Raw genomic sequence first — 24,409 nt, 5'->3', positions numbered from 1 at the left:
AATGGCGCAGCACTGGGATCGAACTCATAACACTCAGACCACTGCGTCATGGCAATTCACAATGTTCTACAAGCCAGGAGAGTACTCGATGATACTTGATGGAAACAGGGCCTTGTTTTTACTTATTTTGTTTTAAGCCTTCTTAACTTTAACCACTCGGAATTAATACTTAGAATTAACCCGTTGAGTTGTTTCTGTTTTAACCCTGTAACCACATGGAATTAACCCTGTAACCACATGGAATTAACCCTGTAACCACGCGGAATTAACCCTGTAACCACGCTGAATTAACCCTGTAACCACATGGAATTAACCCTGTAACCACATGGAATTAACCCTGTAACCACATGGAATTAACCCTGTAACCACATGGAATTAACCCTGTAACCACATGGAATTAACCCTGTAACCATGCGGAATTAACCCTGTAACCATGCTGAATTAACCCTGTAACCACGCGGAATTAACCCTGTAACCACATGGAATTAACCCTGTAACCATGCGGAATTAACCCTGTAACCATGCTGAATTAACCCTGTAACCACGCGGAAAGAACCCTGTAACCACGTGGAATTAACCCTGTAACCACGCGGAATTAACCCTGTAACCACGTGGAATTAACCCTGTAACCACGCGGAATTAATCCTGTAACCACATGGAATTAACCCTGTAACCACATGGAATTAACCCTGTAACCACGCAGAATTAACCCTGTAACCACACAGAATTAACCCTGAAACCACACAGAATTAACCCTGAAACCACGCAGAATTAACCCTGTAACCACACAGAATTAACCCTGTAACCACACAGAATTAACCCTGTAACCACACAGAATTAACCCTGTAACCACACAGAATTAACCCTGTAACCACACAGAATTAACCCTGTAACCACACAGAATTAACCCTGAAACCACACAGAATTAACCCTGTAACCACACAGAATTAACCCTGTAACCACACAGAATTAACCCTGTAATCACACAGAATTAATCCTGTAACCACACAGAATTAACCCTGTAACCACACAGAATTAACTCTGTAACCACACAGAATTAACCCTGAAACCACGCTGAATTAACCCTGAAACCACACAGAATTAACCCTGAAACCACGCAGAATTAACCCTGTAACCACACAGAATTAACCCTGAAACCACACAGAATTAACCCTGAAACCACGCTGAATTAACCATGAAACCACACAGAATTAACCCTGTAACCACACAGAATTAACCCTGAAACCACACAGAATTAACCCTGAAACCACACAGAATTAACCCTGTAACCACACAGAATTAACCCTGTAACCACACAGAATTAACCCTGTAACCACACAGAATTAACTCTGTAACCACACAGAATTAACCCTGAAACCACGCTGAATTAACCATGAAACCACGCAGAATTAACCCTGAAGCCACACAGAATTAACCCTGTAACCACACAGAATTAATCCTGTAACCACACAGAATTAACCCTGAAACCACACAGAATTAAAACCACACAGAATTAACCCTGAAACCACACAGAATTAATTCGTAAAAAATAGACGTTCATCCATATTACAATGAATTTTATAGTGAAACTATGAACAACTATGAGATCAGGTTGTTTGAATAAATGTATTTGAGTATTTTCAAATACTGTACATTGCAATATTCAGCTACTTGTCTTTCAAATAAAAATATCTCAACACTCTAAACACCTTCAAATATCTGTAAATGTAATTGAAATACGCTAAATATTATATAAACCCAGGTCTGACACACGCACACAGGTACACATGTACACAGGTACACAGGTACACAGGTACACACACACTCACTTGTGCACTAAAATGTGCTATCTACAACCAAAAAGGGTTCTATGTGGACTTTACTATTTTGTAACCCTTTTTTCTAAGTGAGTAGTCAATGCCATATGCTTTACATGAGGTCAGGACTTTTTCCAGACCATGTGACCTGACCAGTATACAGACTGTAGGGTCAGGACTTTTTCCAGACCATGTGACCTGACCAATATACAGACTGTAGGGACTGTCACATGGTCAGGTAAAGTCCTTACCTTAGCTCCTAGTTTAATGGTAGTCTATCAGCAGGGTGAATCCCATAGATCCTTCCATAGCTACAGTGAACCTGCAGACACAGCCTGGCACAACCCAGAAAGAAGCAGACAGTCAGAGGAAGATGGTGAGCAGAGGCTCACTTCTCACACACACACACACACACACACACACACACACACACACACACACACACACACACACACACACACACACACACACACACACACGCACATGCACATGCATATGCACACACACACACGCTGGGAGATAACAACATTAGCATCTGACTGGCTCCCTAGTCAACATGAGCAGCCAGTAGCCTCCTGAGAGCCTAGTCATGGTGGTCGTTAAAAATGCATTACCCCCCCTCCTTCCTTCCCTCCTTCTTCCTTCTATCTTTACAGCTAGGTGTGGGTGTGTGTCTTATACTCTTTAAGCACAGAACAAAACAAGGCCCCAAGTCTAAGTCCAAGTGAACGGATTCAAATCAGAATGAATACCTTTCATAGAGGGAGTCAGGGGAACAATGAGTAGAGAAAGAGATGGAGAGAGAGATGGAGAGAAAAGGATGGAGAGAGAGAGAGAAAGAAAGGGATGGAGAGAAAGGGATGGAGAGAGGTGGAGAGAGAGAGAGAAAGAAAGGGATGAAGAGAGAGGTGGAGAGAAAGGGATGGAGAGAGAGAAAAATAAATGGAGAGAGAGAGAAGTGGAGAGAGAGATGGAGAGAAAGGGATGGAGAGAGAGAAAAATAAATGGAGAGGTGGAGAGAGAGATGGAGAGAAAGGGATGGAGAGAGAGAAAATAAATGGAGAGAGAGAGAGGTGGAGAGAGAGATGGAGAGAGAGAGAGAAAGAAAGGGATGGAGAGAGACAGAGAAAGAAAGGGATGGAGAGAGACAGAGAAAGAAAGGGATGGAGAGAGAGAAAGAAAGGGATGGAGAGAGAGAAAGAAAAAACCAGATAAAGAGAGAGGGAGGGCGAGAGAGGGCAGAGTTCCTGTTTTGAATTGGGTTTCGGGGTTCTGGTCAGTGTTAGGTCTGAATACGTTGCCGTGTCAACCAGGTAGAGCGCTGAATGTGAAGCGGTTTTGTCTAAGGTTCTGTTGTATATGACCCACATGCACGCACCCACACACACGCACATACACTCACACATATATTCAAGCAGATACATATGCATGCATGCACACACTAGTCAACATTCCATACAGGAAAAACTAGACCTCACCGTGACTTCCTGACAGAAAGTAACAGAAACTCTCATGACCACACAACAAACAAACAAACAAACGACAGAAAGACAATTATAAATCAATTCAAAACGAAAACTAGCATTCAGATAGTGCCTCCCCGTTTCACTCAGTTTGGGAGTGTTTTCTCTCGTTTCGTCCCTAGTAAATGTGTGACAGTGTGTGACAGTGTGTGTTGTCCCCCCAGTCCACCAGAACTACATTGGTACGGATGCAGAGAAGAATCCCTTCTACCTGTCTGTGGTTCTGTCCGACCAGAACAACCAGCGGGTCCCTCAGTACAGAGCCATCCTCTGGAGGAAGACAGTAAGGATCTAGAATCAGATCACCCTTCCCAAAGCCTATTGGTATTCGTACAAATTGACTTTTTGCACAGATCTAGGATCAGCTTACTCTCACAAAATCCTTCACCTTAAGCATTGGTCTTGTTGGAAGTTGCCTTTAGATACAGATTTAGGATCAGTTCACTCTCCCCAGAGCAAAACCTTGATCATTAAGGTGAAACATGCATATCTGATCTTACTGTAGATCAGTGTCTGGATGGAGGTCCGTCTTCTGTTCAGATAGATGATTAGACTAATCATGATGACTACTTTCCACATCCACACCTGAGATTATCTCCTCTCCTCTCTCTCCCCCAGGGAACTCTGAAGATCAGTCTGCCATACAGCCCCACCAAAACACTATCAGTCAAATCCATCTTAAGGTGAGAACTGCTCAGGATGCCATTCAATATACTGGTTGTTTCATACAGTTGATTGTTCTGACTAGCCTGGTCCCAGATCTGTTGGTGCTGTCTTGCCAACTCCTATGGTCATTGTCACATATTGGCAAGACAGCACAAACAGACATGGGACCAGGCTAAGATATGACCAATGAATCGGGGTAAAAACACATGGAGAAATTTGTCTGTTGTATTTAAATGAACAACAACATGAAAATATGCTTTAAGATAATTATGGAATAGAATGGACGTACAAGATGTAAACCCGTCTTTAAACACTTATCTTTTCTCCTCTCCTGAACTTTCTTTCCCTCCTCTTCCTCTCCTCCTCCTCTCCTCCTATCCTCTGCTCTCCTCCCCCTGCAGTGCGATGAACTTGGACAGGTTTGAGAAAGGCCCGAGGGAGATTCTCAACCCAGAGATACAGAAGGTGAGATCACACTGTGTCAGCCACAGAGATACAGAAGGTGAAATCACACTGTATCAGCCACAGAGATACAGAAGGTGAGATCACACTGTGTCAGCCACAGAGAGACAGAAGGTGAGATCACACTGTGTCAGCCACAGAGATACAGAAGGTGAAATCACACTGTATCAGCCACAGAGATACAGAAGGTGAGATCACACTGTATCAGCCGCAGAGATACAGAAGGTGAGATCACACTGTGTCAGCCACAGAGATACAGAAGGTGAGATCACACTGTGTCAGCCACAGAGATACAGAAGGTGAGATCACGCTGTGTCAGCCACAGAGATACAGAAGGTGAGATCACACTGTGTCAGCCACAGAGATACAGAAGGTGAAATCACACTGTATCAGCCACAGAGATACAGAAGGTGAGATCACACTGTGTCAGCCACAGAGATACAGAAGGTGGAATCACACTGTATCAGCCACAGAGATACAGAAGGTGAGATCACACTGTGTCAGCCACAGAGATACAGAAGGTGAGATCACACTGTATCAGCCACAGAGATACAGAAGGTGAGATCACACTGTGTCAGCCACAGAGATACAGAAGGTGGGATCACACTGTATCAGCCACAGAGATACAGAAGGTGAGATCACACTGTGTCAGCCACAGAGATACAGAAGGTGGGATCACACTGTATCAGCCACAGAAATACAGAAGGTGAGATCACACTGTGTCAGCCACAGAGATACAGAAGGTGAGATCACACTGTATCAGCCACAGAAATACAGAAGGTGAGATCACACTGTGTCAGCCACAGAGATACAGAAGGTGAGATCACACTGTATCAGCCGCAGAGATACAGAAGGTGAGATCACGCTGTGTCAGCCACAGAGATACAGAAGGTGAGATCACACTGTGTCAGCCACAGAGATACAGAAGGTGAGATCACACTGTGTCAGCCACAGAGATACAGAAGGTGAGATCACACTGTGTCAGCCACAGAGAGACAGAAGGTGAGATCACACTGTATCAGTCACAGAGATACAGAAGGTGAGATCACACTGTGTCAGCCACAGAGATACAGAAGGTGAGATCACACTGGGTCAGCCACAGAGATACAGAAGGTGAGATCACACTGTGTCAGCCACAGAGATACAGAAGGTGAGATCACACTGTGTCAGCCACAGAGATACAGAAGGTGAGATCACACTGTGTCAGCCACAGAGATACAGAAGGTGAGATCACACTTTGTCAGCCACAGAGATACAGAAGGTGAGATCACACTGTGTCAGCAACAGAGATACAGAAGGTGAGATCACACTGTGTCAGCCACAGAGATACAGAAGGTGAGATCACACTGTGTCAGCCACAGAGATACAGAAGGTGAGATCACACTGTGTCAGCCACAGAGATACAGAAGGTGAGATCACACTGTGTCAGCCACAGAGATACAGAAGGTGAGATCACACTGTGTCAGCCACAGAGATACAGAAGGTGAGATCACACTGTGTCAGCCACAGAGATACAGAAGGTGAGATCACACTGTGTCAGCCACAGAGATACAGAAGGTGAGATCACACTGTGTCAGCCACAGAGAGACAGAAGGTGAGATCACACTTTGTCAGCCACAGAGATACAGAAGGTGAGATCACACTGTGTCAGCCACAGAGAGGCAGAAGGTGAGATCACACTGTATCAGCCACAGAGATACAGAAAGTGAGATCACACTGTGTCAGCCACAGAGAGACAGAAGGTGAGATCACACTGTGTCAGCCACAGAGATACAGAAGGTGAGATCACACTGTGTCAGCCACAGAGAGACAGAAGGTGAGATCACACTGTGTCAGCCACAGAGATACAGAAGGTGAGATCACACTTTGTCAGCCACAGAGATACAGATGTAGGATCTTCATTCAGTTTTTTCCTGCTCCGCAGCAAATGCAGTAGCCTGGACTGCCGCTATTGGGCATTATTTTCCACTATCGTCTGGCGACTGGTTCATACATAAAACATCCTCCATTCAGGCTGCAAAGGCGTCAGTTTCCTCTTTAACGCGATTTAAAGGCCTGTCGGTAGAAAAAAAATGGGAAATATGCGTACCACCTTAATAAAACACAATTTTCCACTACCAATTTTTTTTTTTTTCGGACAACTTACGGAGGGTGCACACCGCATGAGTCTGTTGTTTACCCCTGGCTGAACACGGTGGACAACATCAGGAAGTAGCATTAGCCACTCTAGCATGGTGGTGGAAAATAATGTTTTATTAAGACAGTAGGCGTATTTTCCCTGTTTCTTTCCACCAACAGGCCATTCAATCAAGTTAAAGAGGAATCCAACGTCTTTGCAGCCTAAATGGAGGATATTTTATGTATGAACCGGTCGCCGGGGAACACAAGTGTATTACCGGCTGTGCAGGATGCCAGTGACAGATGACAGACGATGTAAGGAATAATAGCGCCATCTGGCGGTAGCAGGTCTCGAAATGCAGATGAGCCTTGTGATTTACATAAATTCACTGAAAACCCACACTAAAACACAGTTATATTAACAGTATTGCACTCTTCATGTAGCCTACTTTTGGACAGCTAATAGCCTAACCACGAGCAATAATAATAACAATTTCTTCAACTTTTATAGTGCTATTCATTACAAAATTATCTCAAAGCGCAATGGAGCAACATGCAATTTAAAAGAAAAAAAAACTCACAACATCATGAGATGGACAGTCATTAGAAAGTTCATGGCTTGAGTGGTCATCTAAAGGAGGTGGTCAAGCAGGGAGAGAATGTCCGGGGGCAGCCAGGCAGGCAGCGCAGTCTCATCAAGGTGTCTCGCTGTCTCTGGCTTTTCCGTAGTAAAAACGGATCAAGCAAAATGATTTCTGCAGGATTATTTTGCTGTGATAATACAGGTCAAATTAAGAGCCTACATCTGTATATAACAGTCATGTTCTAACTCTATTTCTATGGTATCAGGCCCATACTGTAACAGATCTGGGAGTCATTACACATTGGGAGTCATTGGACATTGGGAGTCATTGGAGGGTCAACTGATGATAACTGTGGTGTGTTTTCTCTTCATAGGACCTACTGGTGTTGGAGGAGCAAGAGGTATTCATTTATTTATTCTGTTATAAATATAATTCAAGTGGATATTGTAGTTATTGGTGTTGACCATGGTCTTACTAGAGATTTCCTTCTCCTTTTCTACCAGGGTTGTTTTTCTGGTTTTGGAAAATTATAGAAGTTAGGTTATAATTTAACATTAGGAAATAGTGGCCCCTTAGATGTACAAAATATCTGTCTTATCATTTGTCAGGGTTCTGTCAACTTCAAATTCGGTGTCCTGTATGCCAAAGATGGACAGCTCACAGACGACGAGATGTTTAGCAACGGTAAGTCACTAATATTGTGAGTAATAGGTATTGAAGTATCAATGTCATATGAGCTGTAGTTTGACCCCTGCTCTCTCATCTGTTCCTTCAGAGACTGGGAGCCAGAGCTTCGATAAGTTCCTCAACCTCCTGGGTGACACCATCTCCCTGCAGGGCTGGGCAGGCTACCGTGGTGGGCTGGATACCAAGAGTAAGACACCATACGCACACACACACACACACACAAAAATACACACACACACGGACACACACACACACACACCATGGGTTCTGCTATTAATTATTGTTTTTCCATTTCAACAGACCATGGAGATGTCTTTCATTCACATTCTCTCTTTTAATATTACTCTTTCTCTAACACTCCTCCCTCTCCTCCTTCATCTTCTGCTCCCACTGCTCTATCCTTCTCAACCCCCCTCGCTCTACCCCTCCCCCTCTCTATCTCTCTCTCTCTCTCACTCCCTCCCCCCTCTCTCTCTCCAGATGACACTACAGGAATGAACTCCATCTACACAGTGTACCAGGGCCATGAGCTGATGTTCCATGTCTCCACCATGCTACCCTACTCCAAGGAGAACAAGCAGCAGGTGTGGGTGCATTCATGAGTGTGTGTGTGTGTGCCTGTTTTGTCTCTACATGGGGTCAGTCCTCCACAGCTACAGAGTTATATATATAACCAACCTCCCTCTGGGTCTGTCCTCCACAGCTACAGAGTTATATATATAACCATCCTCCCTCTGGATCAGTCCTCCACAGCTACAGAGTTATATATATAACCATCCTCCCTCTGGGTCAGTCCTCCACAGCTACAGAGCTATATATATATAACCATCCTCCCTCTGGGTCAGTCCTCCACAGCTACAGAGTTATATATATAACCATCCTCCCTCTGGGTCAGTCCTCCACAGCTACAGAGTTATATATAACCATCCTCCCTCTGGGTCAGTCCTCCACAGCTACAGAGTTATATATATAACCATCCTCCCTCTGGGTCAGTCCTCCACAGCTACAGAGTTATATATATAACCATCCTCCCTCTGGGTCAGTCCTCCACAGCTACAGAGTTATATATATAACCATCCTCCCTCTGGGTTAGTCCTCCACAGCTACAGAGTTATATATATAACCATCCTCCCTCTGGGTCAGTCCTCCAGAGCTACAGAGCTATATATAACCATCCTCCCTCTGGGTCAGTCCTCCACAGCTACAGAGTTATATATATAACCATCCTCCCTCTGGGTCAGTCCTCCACAGCTACAGAGTTATATATATAACCATCCTCCCTCTGGGTCAGTCCTCCACAGCTACAGAATTATATATATAACCATCCTCCCTCTGGGTCAGTCCTCCACAGCTACAGAGCTATATATATAACCATCCTCCCTCTGGGTCAGTCCTCCACAGCTACAGAGTTATATATATAACCATCCTCCCTCTGGGTTAGTCCTCTACAGCTACAGAGTTATATATATAACCATCCTCCCTCTGGGTCAGTTGTGCATTCTTTTTCTCTCTCTCCTCTACTGCTCAGTCCTCCGACCTCTGGCACTCTCTCCCCCAGGTAACCCTTTCACCCCCCTCTTTCAACCCCCCTTCTTTCTCTCTTTTTATTCTCTCTATTCCCCTCTGCTTATCTCACCCTCCCTCCTTCTTTGTCTCCCTCTCTCTCTCCCTCTCTCTCTCTCTCTCTGTCACACCCTGACCTTAGATAGCCTTTTTATGTCTCTATTTTGGTTTGGTCAGGGTGTGATTTGGGGTGGGCATTCTATGTTTTGTTTTTCTATGATTTTGTATTTCTATGTTTTGGCTGGATATGGTTCTCAATCAGGGACAGCTGTCTATCGTTGTCTCTGATTGGGAACCATACTTAGGTCGCCCTTTTCCCTCCTTTCTTTGTGGGAAGTTAACTTTGTTTGTGGCACTTAGCCCTTAAGCTTCACGGTTGTTTTTGTATTGTTTATTGTTTTTGGCGGCGTCATCCTAATAAAAAGGAATATGTACGCTTACCACGCTGCACCTTGGTCCACTTCTTACGACGGCCGTGACACTCTCTTTCTCTCTCTCTCTCTCTTCTGTATCAGATTGATAATCTCCAGTTACTCTTACTATCTAGCATACAGAATTATGTTCAGTCATATCCTTTTAGTTAGTCTTTTATCTGTTCAAGGTCAGAGTTGTTGAGATGCAGAGGAAATAGGAAGTACTCTCTAGTCCTTGGTCTTTCAATCTCCATTCACTTACTCTAGAGGGAAAAAACACATACACACACATGCACGCAAACAAAAACACAGGCCTACACACAAACCTAAACGAGTCAAACAAGATACCTCTCTTGAAAAATAAGAAACAAAGTATTGACATTCTACACTAAAACATTTGTACCTTACGACCTAAAAGCATCTTCGTGTCTTCGTGTCAGACAATGCTACCACTTGCTACTGTGTGTGTGTGTGTGTGAGTGTGTGTGTGTGTGTGTGTGTGTGTGTGTGTGTGTGTGTGTGTGTGTGTGTGTGTGTGTGTGTGTGTGTGTGTGTGTGTGTGTGTGTGTGTGTGGTCTGACTCAATAAGATGTCATTCAGCACTTATTTAACTTGTTTATTGTGTGACGTTTCTCATTTTCTTTTCTCTCTATCTATCTATCTCTATCTGTCTGTCTGTCTCTCTCTATCTCTCTCTCTCTCTCTTCAGGTAGAGAGGAAAAGACACATTGGGAATGACATTGTCACCATAGTGTTCCAGGAGGGAGAGGATGCATCTCCTTCATTTAAACCCTCCATGATCCGATCCCATTTCACACGTATCCTTCCTTTATGGCCAAACAAGCACAACCAGGAAATGGTCATTCCTGATGTTCACAATACGATGGACATTATCGCCTGTACACCGTGCCAGTGTCAATAGGCTATGCAAGGCGAAAGTAAACAACATAGCGATTTCTTTTACCATCTGCATGCATGAAAAGTTCTACTTTTTGCAGGCGCAACCTGTTAAATGATGAATCCTCAGTGGTGTTTTAGCATGTAAATCTTGGTGAATCAAACTCCCACATTTTTTTTTAGATGCAAGCCAGCAAAACGACACACAACACACACAACACAGCAGAGCTTTCTTTTCAGCATCATGGAGTGAATCCTTACCACCGCTACACCTGGCTATCAGCGGAGCCTTGTCTGGCAGCAAAACAATTATTTCAGTCTCGTTTACTGGCTTTTTAAAAACATAGCTAATATGGCTGACTTGCTTAAACAACTGTGGTTTCTACTGACAATTGAGATGTACAAACTATGGCATAAGGGAACGATGAGCGGATAAGAGGCAATCTGTAATTTCGATTAAGACATTAATGAGCGAGTTAAGAGGGACGTAGCCAATATATCTATTTGTTCAGCACTTTTGAAATGTACAGCGACGGAATTCAGAACATGGGTCGTTCTTGCAGTATTCTCCCTGTACACCAAGTCAGAACTGTAGGATAAATATAGGGAGCATATAAGCAGACAATGAAAGCTCTTACAATATTATATGATGACTTACAGACTTCCCACATATGCTGAGCACTTGTTGGCTGTTGGGTTGAGGTCAGGTGATTGTGGAGGCCAGGTCATCTGATGCAGCACTCCATCACTCTTCGTCTTTGTCACGTTCCTGACCTGTTTTCCCTTGTTTTGTATTTATTTAGTATGGTCAGGGCGTGAGTTGGGTGGGTTGTCTATGTGTGATTTTCTATGTTGGGATTTTGTGTTCGGCCTGGTATGATTCTCAATCAGAGGCAGCTGTCAATCGTTGTCCCTGATTGAGAATCATACTTAGGCAGCCTGGGTTTCACGTGTGTTTTGTGGGTGTTTGTTTCCGTGTTAGTGTTTTCACCACACGGTACTGTTTCGGTTTTCTGCACTTCGTTTATTGTTTTGTATTTCAGTGTTCAGTTTCAGTTTTAATAAATCATCATGAGCACGAACCATTCTGCATATTGGTCCGATCCTTCTCGCCTCTCCTCGTCCGATGAGGAGGACGAAATAGACAATCGTTACAGTCTTGGTCAAATAGCCCTTACACAGCCTGGAGGTGTGTTGGGTCATTGTCCTGTTGAAAAACGAATGATAGCCCCACTAAGTGCAAACCAGATGGGATGGCATATCGCTGCAGAATGCTGTGGTAGCCATGCTAGTTAAGTGTGCCTTACATTCTAAATAAATCACAGACAGTGTCACCAGAAAAGCACCCCCATACCATCACACCTCCTCCTCCATGCTTCATGGAGAACCACACATGCGGAGATCATCCGTTCACCTACTCTGCGTCTCACAAAGACACAGCGGTTGGAACCAAAAATCTCAAATTTGGACTGATCAGACCAAAGGACAGATTTCCACCGGTGTAATGTCCACTGCTCGTGTTTCTTGGCCCAAGCAAGTCTCTTTTTCTTATTGGTGTCCTTTAGTGGTGGTTTCTTTGCAGTAATTCGACCATGAAGGCCTGATTCACGCAGTCTCCTCTGAACAGTTGATGTGTCTGTTACTTGAACTATGTGAAGCATTTATTGGTAACTCTAATGAACTTATCCTCTTCAGCAGAGGTAACTCTGGGTCTTCCTTTCCTGTGGCGGTTCTCATGAGAGCTAGTTTCATCATAGCGCTTGATGGTTTTTGCGACTGCACTTGAAGAAACGTTCAAAGTTCTTGAAACTTTCCGAATTGACTGACCTTCATGTCTTAAAGTGATGATGGACTGTTGTTTCCCGCTCAGCCCAGTCAAAACTGTTCGCTGCTCTGGCACCCCAATGGTGGAACAAACTCCCTCACGACGCCAGGTCAGCGGAGTCAATCACCACCTTCCGGAGACACCTGAAACCCCACCTCTTTAAGGAATACCTAGGATAGGATAAAGTAATCCTTCTAACCCCCCCCCCCCCCTTAAAAGATTTAGATGCACTATTGTAAAGTGGTTGTTCCACTGGATATCATAAGGTGAATGCACCAATTTCTAAGTCGCTCTGGATAAGAGCGTCTGCTAAATGACTTAAATGTAAATGTAAATGTAATGTAAATGTTTCTCTCTGCTTATTTGAGCTGTTCTTGCCATAATATGGACTTGGTCTTCTACCAAATAGGGCTATCTTCTTTATACCACCCCTACCTTGTCACAACATAACTGATTGGCTCAAACGTATCAAGAAGGAAAGAAATTCCACAAATTAACTTTTAGCAAGGCACACCTGTTAAATGAAATGCATGAAGCTGGTTGAGAGAATCCCAAGAGTGTGCAACGCTTTCATCAAGGCAAAGGGTGGCTACTTTGAAGAATCTCAAATATAAATTATATTTAGATTGTTTAACACTTTTTAGGTTATTACATGATTCCATATGTGTTATTTCATAGTTTTGATGTCTTCACTATTATTCTACAATGCATAAAATAGTAAAAAAAAAAAAAAAATGAGTATTTGTGTCCAAACCTATGACTGGTACTGTATATCAACACCTGCCCTTGATGACGGGTCGCCACTGGGAATCATGTATTGAGTGTATGGGAGTTCATGTTACTTCCTTAATTTTACTGCCAGATATTTTTGCATTAGTTAGATACAACAGTCAGAATGACAGTTACAGGTATGCAGGGGTTCAGTTTCATTTTTGTTTCAGTTATGTATTTTATGCAGTGTTCATGTATTCTATGGTATTGTATTGACTCATGGCCTCTGTGTGTTCCTGTGAGTGTGTATGTGTGAAAAACAATAACAGGGTTTTGTGTGTTCTAGGTTGAAGATTTTCTCTGAGGAAAGTGTGCCACTGTTCGGACCTCCCCTCCCCTCACCACCTGTGTTTACAGACCACCAAGAATTCAGGGACTTTTTGTTAGTCAAACGTAAGACCATGGACTTACTCTCCAAACTGTTTACACCTCTTCTGTTTACACCTCTTCTGTGTAAACCTCTAAGGTTTAGACCTCTTCTGTGTAAACCTCTAAGGTTTAGACCTCTTCTGTGTAAACCTCTAAGGTTTAGACCTCTTCTGTGTAAACCTCTAAGGTTTAGACCTCTTCTGTGTAAACCTCTAAGGTTTAGACCTCTTCTGTTTACAGTTCTCCTGTTACACCTCTACTGTTTACAGTTCTACTGTTACACCTCTACTGTTTACAGTTCTCCTGTTACACCTCTACTGTTTACAGTTCTACTGTTACACCTCTACTGTTTACAGTTCTACTGTTTACAGTTCTACTGTTTACACCTCTACTGTTTACAGTTCTACTGTTTACAGTTCTCTTGTTACACCTCTACTGTTTACAGTTCTCCTGTTACACCTCTACTGTTTACAGTTCTACTGTTACACCTCTACTGTTTACAGTTCTACTGTTACACCTCTACTGTTTACAGTTCTACTGTTACACCTCTACTGTTTACAGTTCTACTGTTACACCTCTACTGTTTACAGTTCTACTGTTTACAGTTCTACTGTTACACCTCTACTGTTTACAGTTCTACTGTTTACACCTCTACTGTTTACAGTTCTACTGTTTACAGTTCTCTTGTTACACCTCTACTGTTTACAGTTCTCCTGTTACACCTCTACTGTTTACAGTTCTACTGTTACACCTCTACTGTTTACAGTTCTACTGTTACACCTCTACTGTTTACAGTTCTACTGTTACACCTCTACTGTTTACAGTTCTCTTGTTACACCTCTACTGTTTACAGTTCTCCTGTTACACCTCTACTGTTTACAGTTCTACTGTTACACCTCTACTGTTTACAGTTCTACTGTTACACCTCTACTGTTTACAGTTCTACTGTTACACCTCTACTGTTTACAGTTCTACTGTTACACCTCTACTGTTTACAGTTCTACTGTTACACCTCTACTGTTTACAGTTCTACTGTTTACAGTTCTACTGTTACACCTCTACTGTTTACAGTTCTACTGTTTACAGTTCTACTGTTTACACCTCTACTGTTTACAGTTCTACTGTTTACAGTTCTCTTGTTACACCTCTACTGTTTACAGTTCTCCTGTTACACCTCTACTGTTTACAGTTCTACTGTTACACCTCTACTGTTTACAGTTCTACTGTTACACCTCTACTGTTTACAGTTCTACTGTTACACCTCTACTGTTTACAGTTCTACTGTTACACCTCTACTGTTTACAGTTCTACTGTTTACAGTTCTACTGTTACACCTCTACTGTTTACAGTTCTACTGTTACACCTCTACTGTTTACAGTTCTACTGTTACACCTCTACTGTTTACAGTTCTACTGTTTACAGTTCTACTGTTACACCTCTACTGTTTACAGTTCTACTGTTACACCTCTACTGTTTACAGTTCTACTGTTACACCTCTACTGTTTACAGTTCTACTGTTACACCTCTACTGTTTACAGTTCTACTGTTACACCTCTACTGTTTACAGTTCTACTGTTACACCTCTACTGTTTACAGTTCTACTGTTTACACCTCTACTGTTTACAGTTCTACTGTTTACAGTTCTACTGTTTAAACATCTACTGTTTACAGTTCTACTGTTTAAACCTCTACTGTTTACAGGTCTCCTGTTACACCTCTACTGTTTACAGTTCTACTGTTACACCTCTACTTTTTACATTTCTACTGTTACACCTCTACTGTTTACAATTCTACTGTTACACCTCTACTGTTTACAGTTCTACTGTTACACCTCTACTGTTTACAGTTCTACTGTTTACAGTTCTCTTGTTACACCTCTACTGTTTACAGTTCTACTGTTTACAGTTCTCTTGTTACACCTCTACTGTTTACAGTTCTACTGTTTACAGTTCTACTGTTTAAACATCTACTGTTTACAGTTCTACTGTTTAAACCTCTACTGTTTACAGGTCTCCTGTTACACCTCTACTGTTTACAGTTCTACTGTTACACCTCTACTTTTTACATTTCTACTGTTACACCTCTACTGTTTACAGTTCTACTGTTACACCTCTACTGTTTACCGTTCTACTGTTACACCTCTACTGTTTACAGTTCTACTGTTACACCTCTACTGTTTATAGTTCTACTGTTTACAGTTCTCTTGTTACACCTCTACTGTTTACAGTTCTACTGTTACACCTCCACTCTTTACAATTCTACTGTTTACAGTTCTCCTGTTACACCTCTACTCATGCATTACAGTGACGAATTTGTTTCACTTTATCTAACGTTTATCATAAAACCTTTATAAGGCCTATGTACGTGTGCTTCACAAATGTTTTAAGATAATGTCACACATAAAGAGTGAATAAAGCAGCCCCCCCCCCCTTTGTATAGGCCTCTAAGTAGATATGTGTGACCAAAATAGTCGTTGAGCAGGGTTAGAAGTCTGGATGGTTGTAGTTCTAGGCTTTCTTCAAGGCCCACCACAGAGTTGCCCCACCTATTTAGAGTAATTCCTGTCCTAGAACGGAAAGTCTTGTTTAGGTTCCACCTCGAAGAATGACGCACGCTGCTAATACATATCGGGAATTGGGGGTGGGAATGTTGTGGGGATTTCCACGTGGAGCAGAGGAATAACAACAAGTAGTATGTGTACACCTGCTCGTCGAACGTCTGATTCCAAAATCATGGGCATTAGTATAAAGTTGGTCCCCCCCTTTGCTGCTATAACAGCCTCCACTCTTCTGGGAAGGCTTTCCACTAGATGTTGGAACATTGCTGCTGTGACTTGGGATCAGGCACTGATGTTGGGCAATTAGGCCTGGCTTGCAGATAGCGTTCTAATTCATCACAATGGTGTTCGATGTGGTTGAGGTCAGGGCTCTGTGCAGGCCAGTCAGGTTCTTCCACACCAATCTCGACAAACCGTTTCTGTGTGGACCTCGCTTTGTGCATGGGTGCATTGTCATGCTGAAACAGGAAAGGGCCTTCCCCAAATTGTTGCCACAAAGTTGGAAGCACAGAATCGTCTACAATATAATTTTATGCTGTAGTGTTAATATTTCCATTCACTGGAACTAAGGGGCCTAGCCGGAAACCATGAAAAACAGCCCCAGACCATTATTCCTCCTCCACCATGCATTGGGGCAGGTAACATTCTCCTGGCATCTGCCAAACCCAGATTCGTCTGTCGGACTTCCAGACGGTGAAGCGTGATTCATCACTTCAGAGAACTCGTTTCCACTGCTCTAGAGTCCAATGCCGGCGCGCATTACACCACTCTAGCCGACGCTTTGCATTGCTCACAGTGAACTTAGGCTTGTGGGCAGCTGTTCGGCCATGGAAACCCATTTCATGAAGCTCCCGACGAACAGTTCTTGTGCTGACGTTGCTTCTAGAGGCAGTTTGGAACTCAATAGTGAGTGTTGCAACCGAGGACAGACGATTTTTACGATCTACTCGCTTCAGAATTTGTCAGTCCAGTTCTGTGAGCTTGTGTGGCCTACCACTTCGCAGCTGAGTCGTTGTTGCTCCTAGATGTTTCCACTTCACAATAACAGCACTTACAGTTGACCGGAGCAGCTCTAGCAGGGCAGAAATTTGACGAACTGACTCGTTGGAAAGATGGCATCCTGTGACGGTGCCATGTTGAAAGTCACTGAGCTTTTCAGTAAGGCCATTCTACTGCCAGTGTTTGTCTATGGAGATTGCATGGTCAGCAACAGGTGTGTCTGAAATAGAATCCACTCATTTGAAGGGCAATGTAATATATCAATCCATTATCTAAATTGCGGCCGCAAATTCTTTCGGAGTAATTGATTTAAGTAGACCAGACACAGCTGCTATTGCAATGGTGTCTATGGGAGACGCACCCCGTTAAGTAGACCAGTGAAATATCTTGATTTATCCATCATCTTTGTTGCAGCCAAAGATGATCTATTATTCTGAGCAAAAATATAACTGCAACATGTTTCATGAGCTGAAATAAAAGATCCCAGACATTTTGGATACTCACACAAAGCTTATTTCTCTCAAATGTTCTGCACAAATTTTTGGCATTCCTGTTAGTGAGAGTTTCTCCTTTGCCAAGATAATCCATCCACCTGACAGCTGTGGCTTATCAAGAAGCTGATTAAACAGCATGATCAATTCACAGGTGCACCTTGTGCTGGGGACAATTAAAGGCAAATCTAAAATGTGCAGTTTTGTCACACAACACAATGCCACAGATGTCTCAAGTTTTGAGGGAGCGTGCAATTGGTATGCTGACTGCAGGAATCTCCACCAGAGCTGTTGCCAGATAATTAAATCTTAATTTCTCTACTATAAACTGCCTCCAACATAATTTTAGAGAATTTGGAACTACGTCCAACCAGCCTCACAACCGCAGACCATGGGACGGCAGCGTAGCCTGGTGGTTAGAGCGTTGGACTAGTAACCGAGAGGTTGCAAGATTGAATCCCCGAGCTGACAAGGTACAAACCTGTCGTTCTGACCCTGAACAAGGCACTGTTCCTAGGCTGTCATTGAATATAAGAATTTGTTCTTAACTGAGTTAAATAAAAGTTAAATAAAAGTAAAATATATATATATTTTTAAATGTAACCACGCCAGCACAGGACCTCCACATCCAGCTTTTTCACCTGCGGGATCGTCTGACCAGCCACTCAGACAGCTGATGAAACTGTGGAGGGGGTGCTGAGGAGTATTTCTGTCCTGTAATAAAGCCCTTTTGTGGGGAAAAACTCATTCTGATTGGCTGGGCCTGGCTACCAAAGGGGTGGGCCTGTGCCCTCCCAGGCCCATGACTGCACCCCTGCCCAGTCATGTGAAATCCATAGATTAGGGCTTAAAGAATTATTACAATTGACTGATTTCCTTATATGAACTGTAACTCAGTAAAATCTTTGAAATTGTTGCATGTTGCGTTTATATTTTTGTTCAATATATATTGCTCAGCTCAGTCACGACTCGCAAACTTTGAAGGTGTTTCTAATTAACAATGCCATTCTGGTGGGTGACCATTCAAATAAAACCCAGCCCTGAAACGAAACGTAGGCTAAAAAGAATTTACACGTCATTTCATAGGAAAAGACACGTCATTGGCTCAAATTTGCAGAAAGCGATCACTTTGGATGAGTGTGTGTGATTGTGTATGTTCTCACCGTAACCCACCCCTCTCTACCCCCCCCCCCCCCCCCCCGTCCTTTAGTAATCAATGGAGAGAAGGCCACCCTGGAGACGCCCACGTTTGCCCAGAAGCGCCAGCGGACCCTGGACATGCTGATCCGTTCCCTGTACCAAGACCTCATCCCTGACCTCCACAAGGTACAGCCCTGTCACACCCTACCTAACCCAGCCTGGTACAGCCCATTCACACCCTATCTAACCCAGCCTGGTACAGCCCTGTCACACCCTACCTAACCCAGCCTGGTACAGCCCATTCACACCCTACCTAACCCAGCCTGGTACAGCCCTGTCACACCCTATCTAACCCAGCTTGGTACAGCCCTGTCACACCCTATCTAACCCAGCTTGGTACAGCCCTGTCACACCCTATCTAACCCAACTTGGTACAGCCCTGTCACACCTTACCTAACCCAGCTTGGTACAGCCCTGTCACACCCTACCTAACCCAGCTTGGTACAGCCCTGTCACACCCTATCTAACCCAGCCTGGTACAGCCCTGTCACACCCTATCTAACCCAGCTTGGTACAGCCCTGTCACACCCTATCTAACCCAGCTTGGTACAGCCCTGTCACACCTTACCTAACCCAGCTTGGTACAGCCCTGTCACACCTTACCTAACCCAGCTTGGTACAGCCCTGTCACACCCTATCTAACCCAGCCTGGTACAGCCCTGTCACACCCTATCTAACCCAGCCTGGTACAGCCCTGTCACACCCTACCTAACCCAGCTTGGTACAGCCCTGTCACACCCTATCTAACCCAGCCTGGTACAGCCCTGTCACACCCTACCTAACCCAGCTTGGTACAGCCCTGTCACACCCTACCTAACCCAGCTTGGTACAGCCCTGTCACACCCTATCTAACCCAGCTTGGTACAGCCCTGTCACACCCTATCTAACCCAGCTTGGTACAGCCCTGTCACACCCTACCTAACCCAGCTTGGTACAGCCCTGCCCAACCCTACCTAACCCAGCCTGGTACAGCCCTGTCACACCCTACCTAACCCAGCTTGGTACAGCCCTGTCACACCCTATCTAACCCAGCTTGGTACAGCCCTGTCACACCCTACCTAACCCAGCTTGGTACAGCCCTGTCACACCCTACCTAACCCAGCTTGGTACAGCCCTGTCACACCCTATCTAACCTAGCTTGGTACAGCCCTGTCACACCCTACCTAACCCAGCCTGGTACAGCCCTGTCACACCCTACCTAACCCAGCTTGGTACAGCCCTGTCACACCCTACCTAACCCAGCCTGGTACAGCCCTGTCACACCCTACCTAACCCAGCTTGGTACAGCCCTGTCACACCCTACCTAACCCAGCTTGGTACAGCCCTGTCACACCCTATCTAACCCAGCTTGGTACAGCCCTGTCACACCCTACCTAACCCAGCTTGGTACAGCCCTGTCACACCCTATCTAACCCAGCTTGGTACAGCCCTGTCACACCCTATCTAACCCAGCTTGGTACAGCCCTGTCACACCCTACCTAACCCAGCTTGGTACAGCCCTGTCACACCCTACCTAACCCAGCTTGGTACAGCCCTGTCACACCCTACCTAACCCAGCCTGGTACAGCCCTGTCACACCCTACCTAACCCAGCTTGGTACAGCCCTGCCCAACCCCACGTAACCCAGCCTGGTACAGCCCTGTCACACCCTACCTAACCCAGCTTGGTACAGCCCTGTCACACCCTATCTAACCCAGCTTGGTACAGCCCTGCCCAACCCCACGTAACCCAGCCTGGTACAGCCCTGTCACACCCTACCTAACCCAGCTTGGTACAGCCCTGTCACACCCTACCTAACCCAGCTTGGTACAGCCCTGTCACACCCTACCTAACCCAGCCTGGTACAGCCCTGTCACACCCTACCTAACCCAGCTTGGTACAGCCCTGCCCAACCCCACGTAACCCAGCCTGGTACAGCCCTGTCACACCCTACCTAACCCAGCTTGGTACAGCCCTGTCACACCCTATCTAACCCAGCTTGGTACAGCCCTGCCCAACCCCACGTAACCCAGCCTGGTACAGCCCTGTCACACCCTACCTAACCCAGCTTGGTACAGCCCTGCCCAACCCCACGTAACCCAGCCTGGTACAGCCCTGCCCAACCCCACGTAACCCAGCCTGGTACAGCCCTGCCCAACCCCACCTAACCCAGCCTGGTACAGCCCTGCCCAACCCCACGTAACCCAGCCTGGTACAGCCCTGCCCAACCCCACGTAACCCAGCCCTGGTACAGCCCTGCCCAACCCCACGTAACCCAGCCTGGTACAGCCCTGCCCAACCCCACGTAACCCAGCCTGGTACAGCCCTGCCCAACCCCACGTAACCCAGCCTGGTACAGCCCTGACCAACCCCACGTAACCCAGCCTGGTGCAGCCCTGCCCAACCCCACGTAACCCAGCCTGGTACAGCCCTGCCCAACCCCACGTAACCCAGCCTGGTACAGCCCTGCCCAACCCCACGTAACCCAGCCTGGTACAGCCCTGCCCAACCCCACGTAACCCAGCCTGGTACAGCCCTGTCACACCCTACCTAACCCAGCTTGGTACAGCCCTGTCACACCCTACCTAACCCAGCTTGGTACAGCCCTGTCACACCCTACCTAACCCAGCTTGGTACAGCCCTGCCCAACCCCACGTAACCCAGCCTGGTACAGCCCTGCCCAACCCCACGTAACCCAGCCTGGTACAGCCCTGCCCAACCCCACGTAACCCAGCTTGGTACAGCCCTGCCCAACCCCACGTAACCCAGCCTGGTACAGCCCTGCCCAACCCCACGTAACCCAGCCTGGTACAGCCCTGACCAACCCCACGTAACCCAGCCTGGTGCAGCCCTGCCCAACCCCACGTAACCCAGCCTGGTACAGCCCTGCCCAACCCCACGTAACCCAGCCTGGTACAGCCCTGCCCAACCCCACGTAACCCAGCCTGGTACAGCCCTGCCCAACCCCACGTAACCCAGCCTGGTACAGCCCTGTCACACCCTACCTAACCCAGCTTGGTACAGCCCTGTCACACCCTACCTAACCCAGCTTGGTACAGCCCTGTCACACCCTACCTAACCCAGCTTGGTACAGCCCTGCCCAACCCCACGTAACCCAGCCTGGTACAGCCCTGCCCAACCCCACGTAACCCAGCCTGGTACAGCCCTGTCACACCCTACCTAACCCAGCTTGGTACAGCCCTGCCCAACCCCACGTAACCCAGCTTGGTACAGCCCTGCCCAACCCCACGTAACCCAGCCTGGTACAGCCCTGCCCAACCCCACGTAACCCAGCCTGGTACAGGCCCTGCCCAACCCCACGTAACCCAGCCTGGTACAGCCCTGCCCAACCCCACGTAACCCAGCCTGGTACAGCCCTGCCCAACCCCACGTAACCCAGCCTGGTACAGCCCTGCCCAACCCCACGTAACCCAGCCTGGTACAGCCCTGCCCAACCCCACGTAACCCAGCCTGGTACAGCCCTGCCCAACCCCACGTAACCCAGCTTGGTACAGCCCTGCCCAACCCTACCTAACCCAGCCTGGTACAGCCCTGCCCAACCCCACGTAACCCAGCCTGGCCTATCCCTATTGGCCGAAGCCTACCTAACCCAGCTTGGCCTATCCCTATTGGCCCAACCCCACGTAACCCAGCCTGGCCTATCCCTATTGGCCGAAGCCTACCTAACCCAGCCTGGCCTATCCCTATTGGCCGAAGCCTACCTAACCCAGCCTGGCCTATCCCTATTGGCCGAAGCCTACCTAACCCAGCCTGGCCTATCCCTATTGGCCGAAGCCTACCTAACCCAGCCTGGCCTATCCCTATTGGCCGAAGCCTACCTAACCCAGCCTGGCCTATCCCTATTGGCCGAAGCCTACCTAACCCAGCCTGGCCTATCCCTATTGGCCGAAGCCTACCTAACCCAGCCTGGCCTATCCCTATTGGCCGAAGCCTACCTAACCCAGCCTGGCCTATCCCTATTGGCCGAAGCCTACCTAACCCAGCCTGGTCTATCCCTATTGGCCGAAGCCTACCTAACCCAGCCTGGCCTATCCCTATTGGCCGAAGCCTACCTAACCCAGCCTGGCCTATCCCTATTGGCCGAAGCCTACCTAACCCAGCCTGGCCTATCCCTATTGGCCGAAGCCTACCTAACCCAGCCTGGCCTATCCCTATTGGCCGAAGCCTACCTAACCCAGCCTGGCCTATCCCTATTGGCCGAAGCCTACCTAACCCAGCCTGGCCTATCCCTATTGGCCGAAGCCTACCTAACCCAGCCTGGCCTATCCCTATTGGCCGAAGCCTACCTAACCCAGCCTGGCCTATCCCTATTGGCCGAAGCCTACCTCTTGTGCTCTCGTCTCCTCTCCTCTCTTCGGGTCTTTCTATAATCCTCTGGGGACAGTTTCCCAGACACAGATTAAGCCTTGGACTAAAAAGAATGCACAATGAAGATTCTCCATTAAAAGTACCCTGTTACCTTACCTATCTGACAACACATATCTAATGGGGCTAAAGAGGCTTAATCTGTGTTACCGAAACTGGCCCTTGGTTTATTCCCTAATTCATGCTAGGGAGTGATAGTATAGCTTTCCCGTTGCACCAGTTTCTAGTCACTGATCTGATCCAGTTGAGCTGCCTACTGTTCTGAACCACTGCAGTTGTCCCCCTGACTACTGCAGACTGCATATCACTGGGACTAGATACTGCAATGCTGACTTTCTGAGGGGGACTCTCTTTCTTCTCTCTCTGAACCTAATCTCTCTTTTGTTAAGCTTCTCTATTTGTTTCTTTCTTTCCCTCTCTGTTTCTCTCTTCCTCTCCTCTCTCTTTCTCTTTGTCTTTTATTTTCTCCCTCTTTTTCTTTCCCCTATCTCTCTCTCTAATCCTCCCATTCTTCTTTAAATATTCTGATATGACTTAGTCCTATACTGCTGCTATGCTGCTGTCTTCCCCCTGTCTCTGAGGCCCGCTTCTGTCTCTTTCTCTTGTCTGTGTGTGCTCGTATATGTGTGTGTGTGTGTGTGTGTGTGTGTGTGTGTGTGTGTGTGTGTGTGTGTGTGTGTGTGTGTGTGTGTGTGTGTGTGTGTGTGTGTGTGTGTGTGTGTGTGTGTGTGTGTGTGTTTGCTGGTGTGCTGGTGTCCCAATGTGCAGGTTCCCTTCTCTCCCCAGAACATGCTCAACAGACGCTCGTTTAGTGATGTGCTGCCGGAGTCGCCCAAGTCTGCCCGCAAGAAGGAAGAGGCACGACAGGCCGAGTTTGTCAGGATAGGACAGGTAACACGCACACAGCTAGGACATACAGTACACCCACACTAACACACACATACACACAGCTAGGACATACAGTACACCCACACTAACACACACATACACACAGCTAGGACATACAGTACACCCACACTAACACACACATACACACAGCTAGGACATACAGTACACCCACACTAACACACATACACACAGCTAGGACATACAGTACACCCAC

General features: G+C 46.2%; 1 protein-coding gene across 1 annotated transcript in view; it reads left to right on the top strand.

Annotated features, from left to right (window-relative positions):
• LOC120026212 (GTPase-activating Rap/Ran-GAP domain-like protein 3) overlaps window positions 1-24,409 on the top strand; it is an 80,937-nt gene that overhangs the window by 42,844 nt on the left and 13,684 nt on the right. Inside the window, exons 5-16 of the mRNA XM_038971036.1 lie at window positions 3,505-3,623; window positions 3,959-4,023; window positions 4,408-4,471; window positions 7,544-7,570; window positions 7,779-7,854; window positions 7,946-8,044; window positions 8,338-8,441; window positions 10,543-10,651; window positions 13,418-13,463; window positions 13,613-13,719; window positions 18,953-19,068; window positions 24,094-24,198. Of these exons, the coding sequence (XP_038826964.1) occupies window positions 3,505-3,623; window positions 3,959-4,023; window positions 4,408-4,471; window positions 7,544-7,570; window positions 7,779-7,854; window positions 7,946-8,044; window positions 8,338-8,441; window positions 10,543-10,651; window positions 13,418-13,463; window positions 13,613-13,719; window positions 18,953-19,068; window positions 24,094-24,198 (1,037 nt within the window). The remainder of the gene's footprint in view (window positions 1-3,504; window positions 3,624-3,958; window positions 4,024-4,407; window positions 4,472-7,543; window positions 7,571-7,778; window positions 7,855-7,945; window positions 8,045-8,337; window positions 8,442-10,542; window positions 10,652-13,417; window positions 13,464-13,612; window positions 13,720-18,952; window positions 19,069-24,093; window positions 24,199-24,409) is intronic.

The sequence above is a fragment of the Salvelinus namaycush genome, chromosome 31, assembly GCF_016432855.1.
Source record: "Salvelinus namaycush isolate Seneca chromosome 31, SaNama_1.0, whole genome shotgun sequence".
Lineage (NCBI taxonomy): Eukaryota > Metazoa > Chordata > Actinopteri > Salmoniformes > Salmonidae > Salvelinus > Salvelinus namaycush.
Note: the sequence above shows the minus strand (reverse complement) of the source record. Positions and strands in the feature narration are given on the sequence as shown.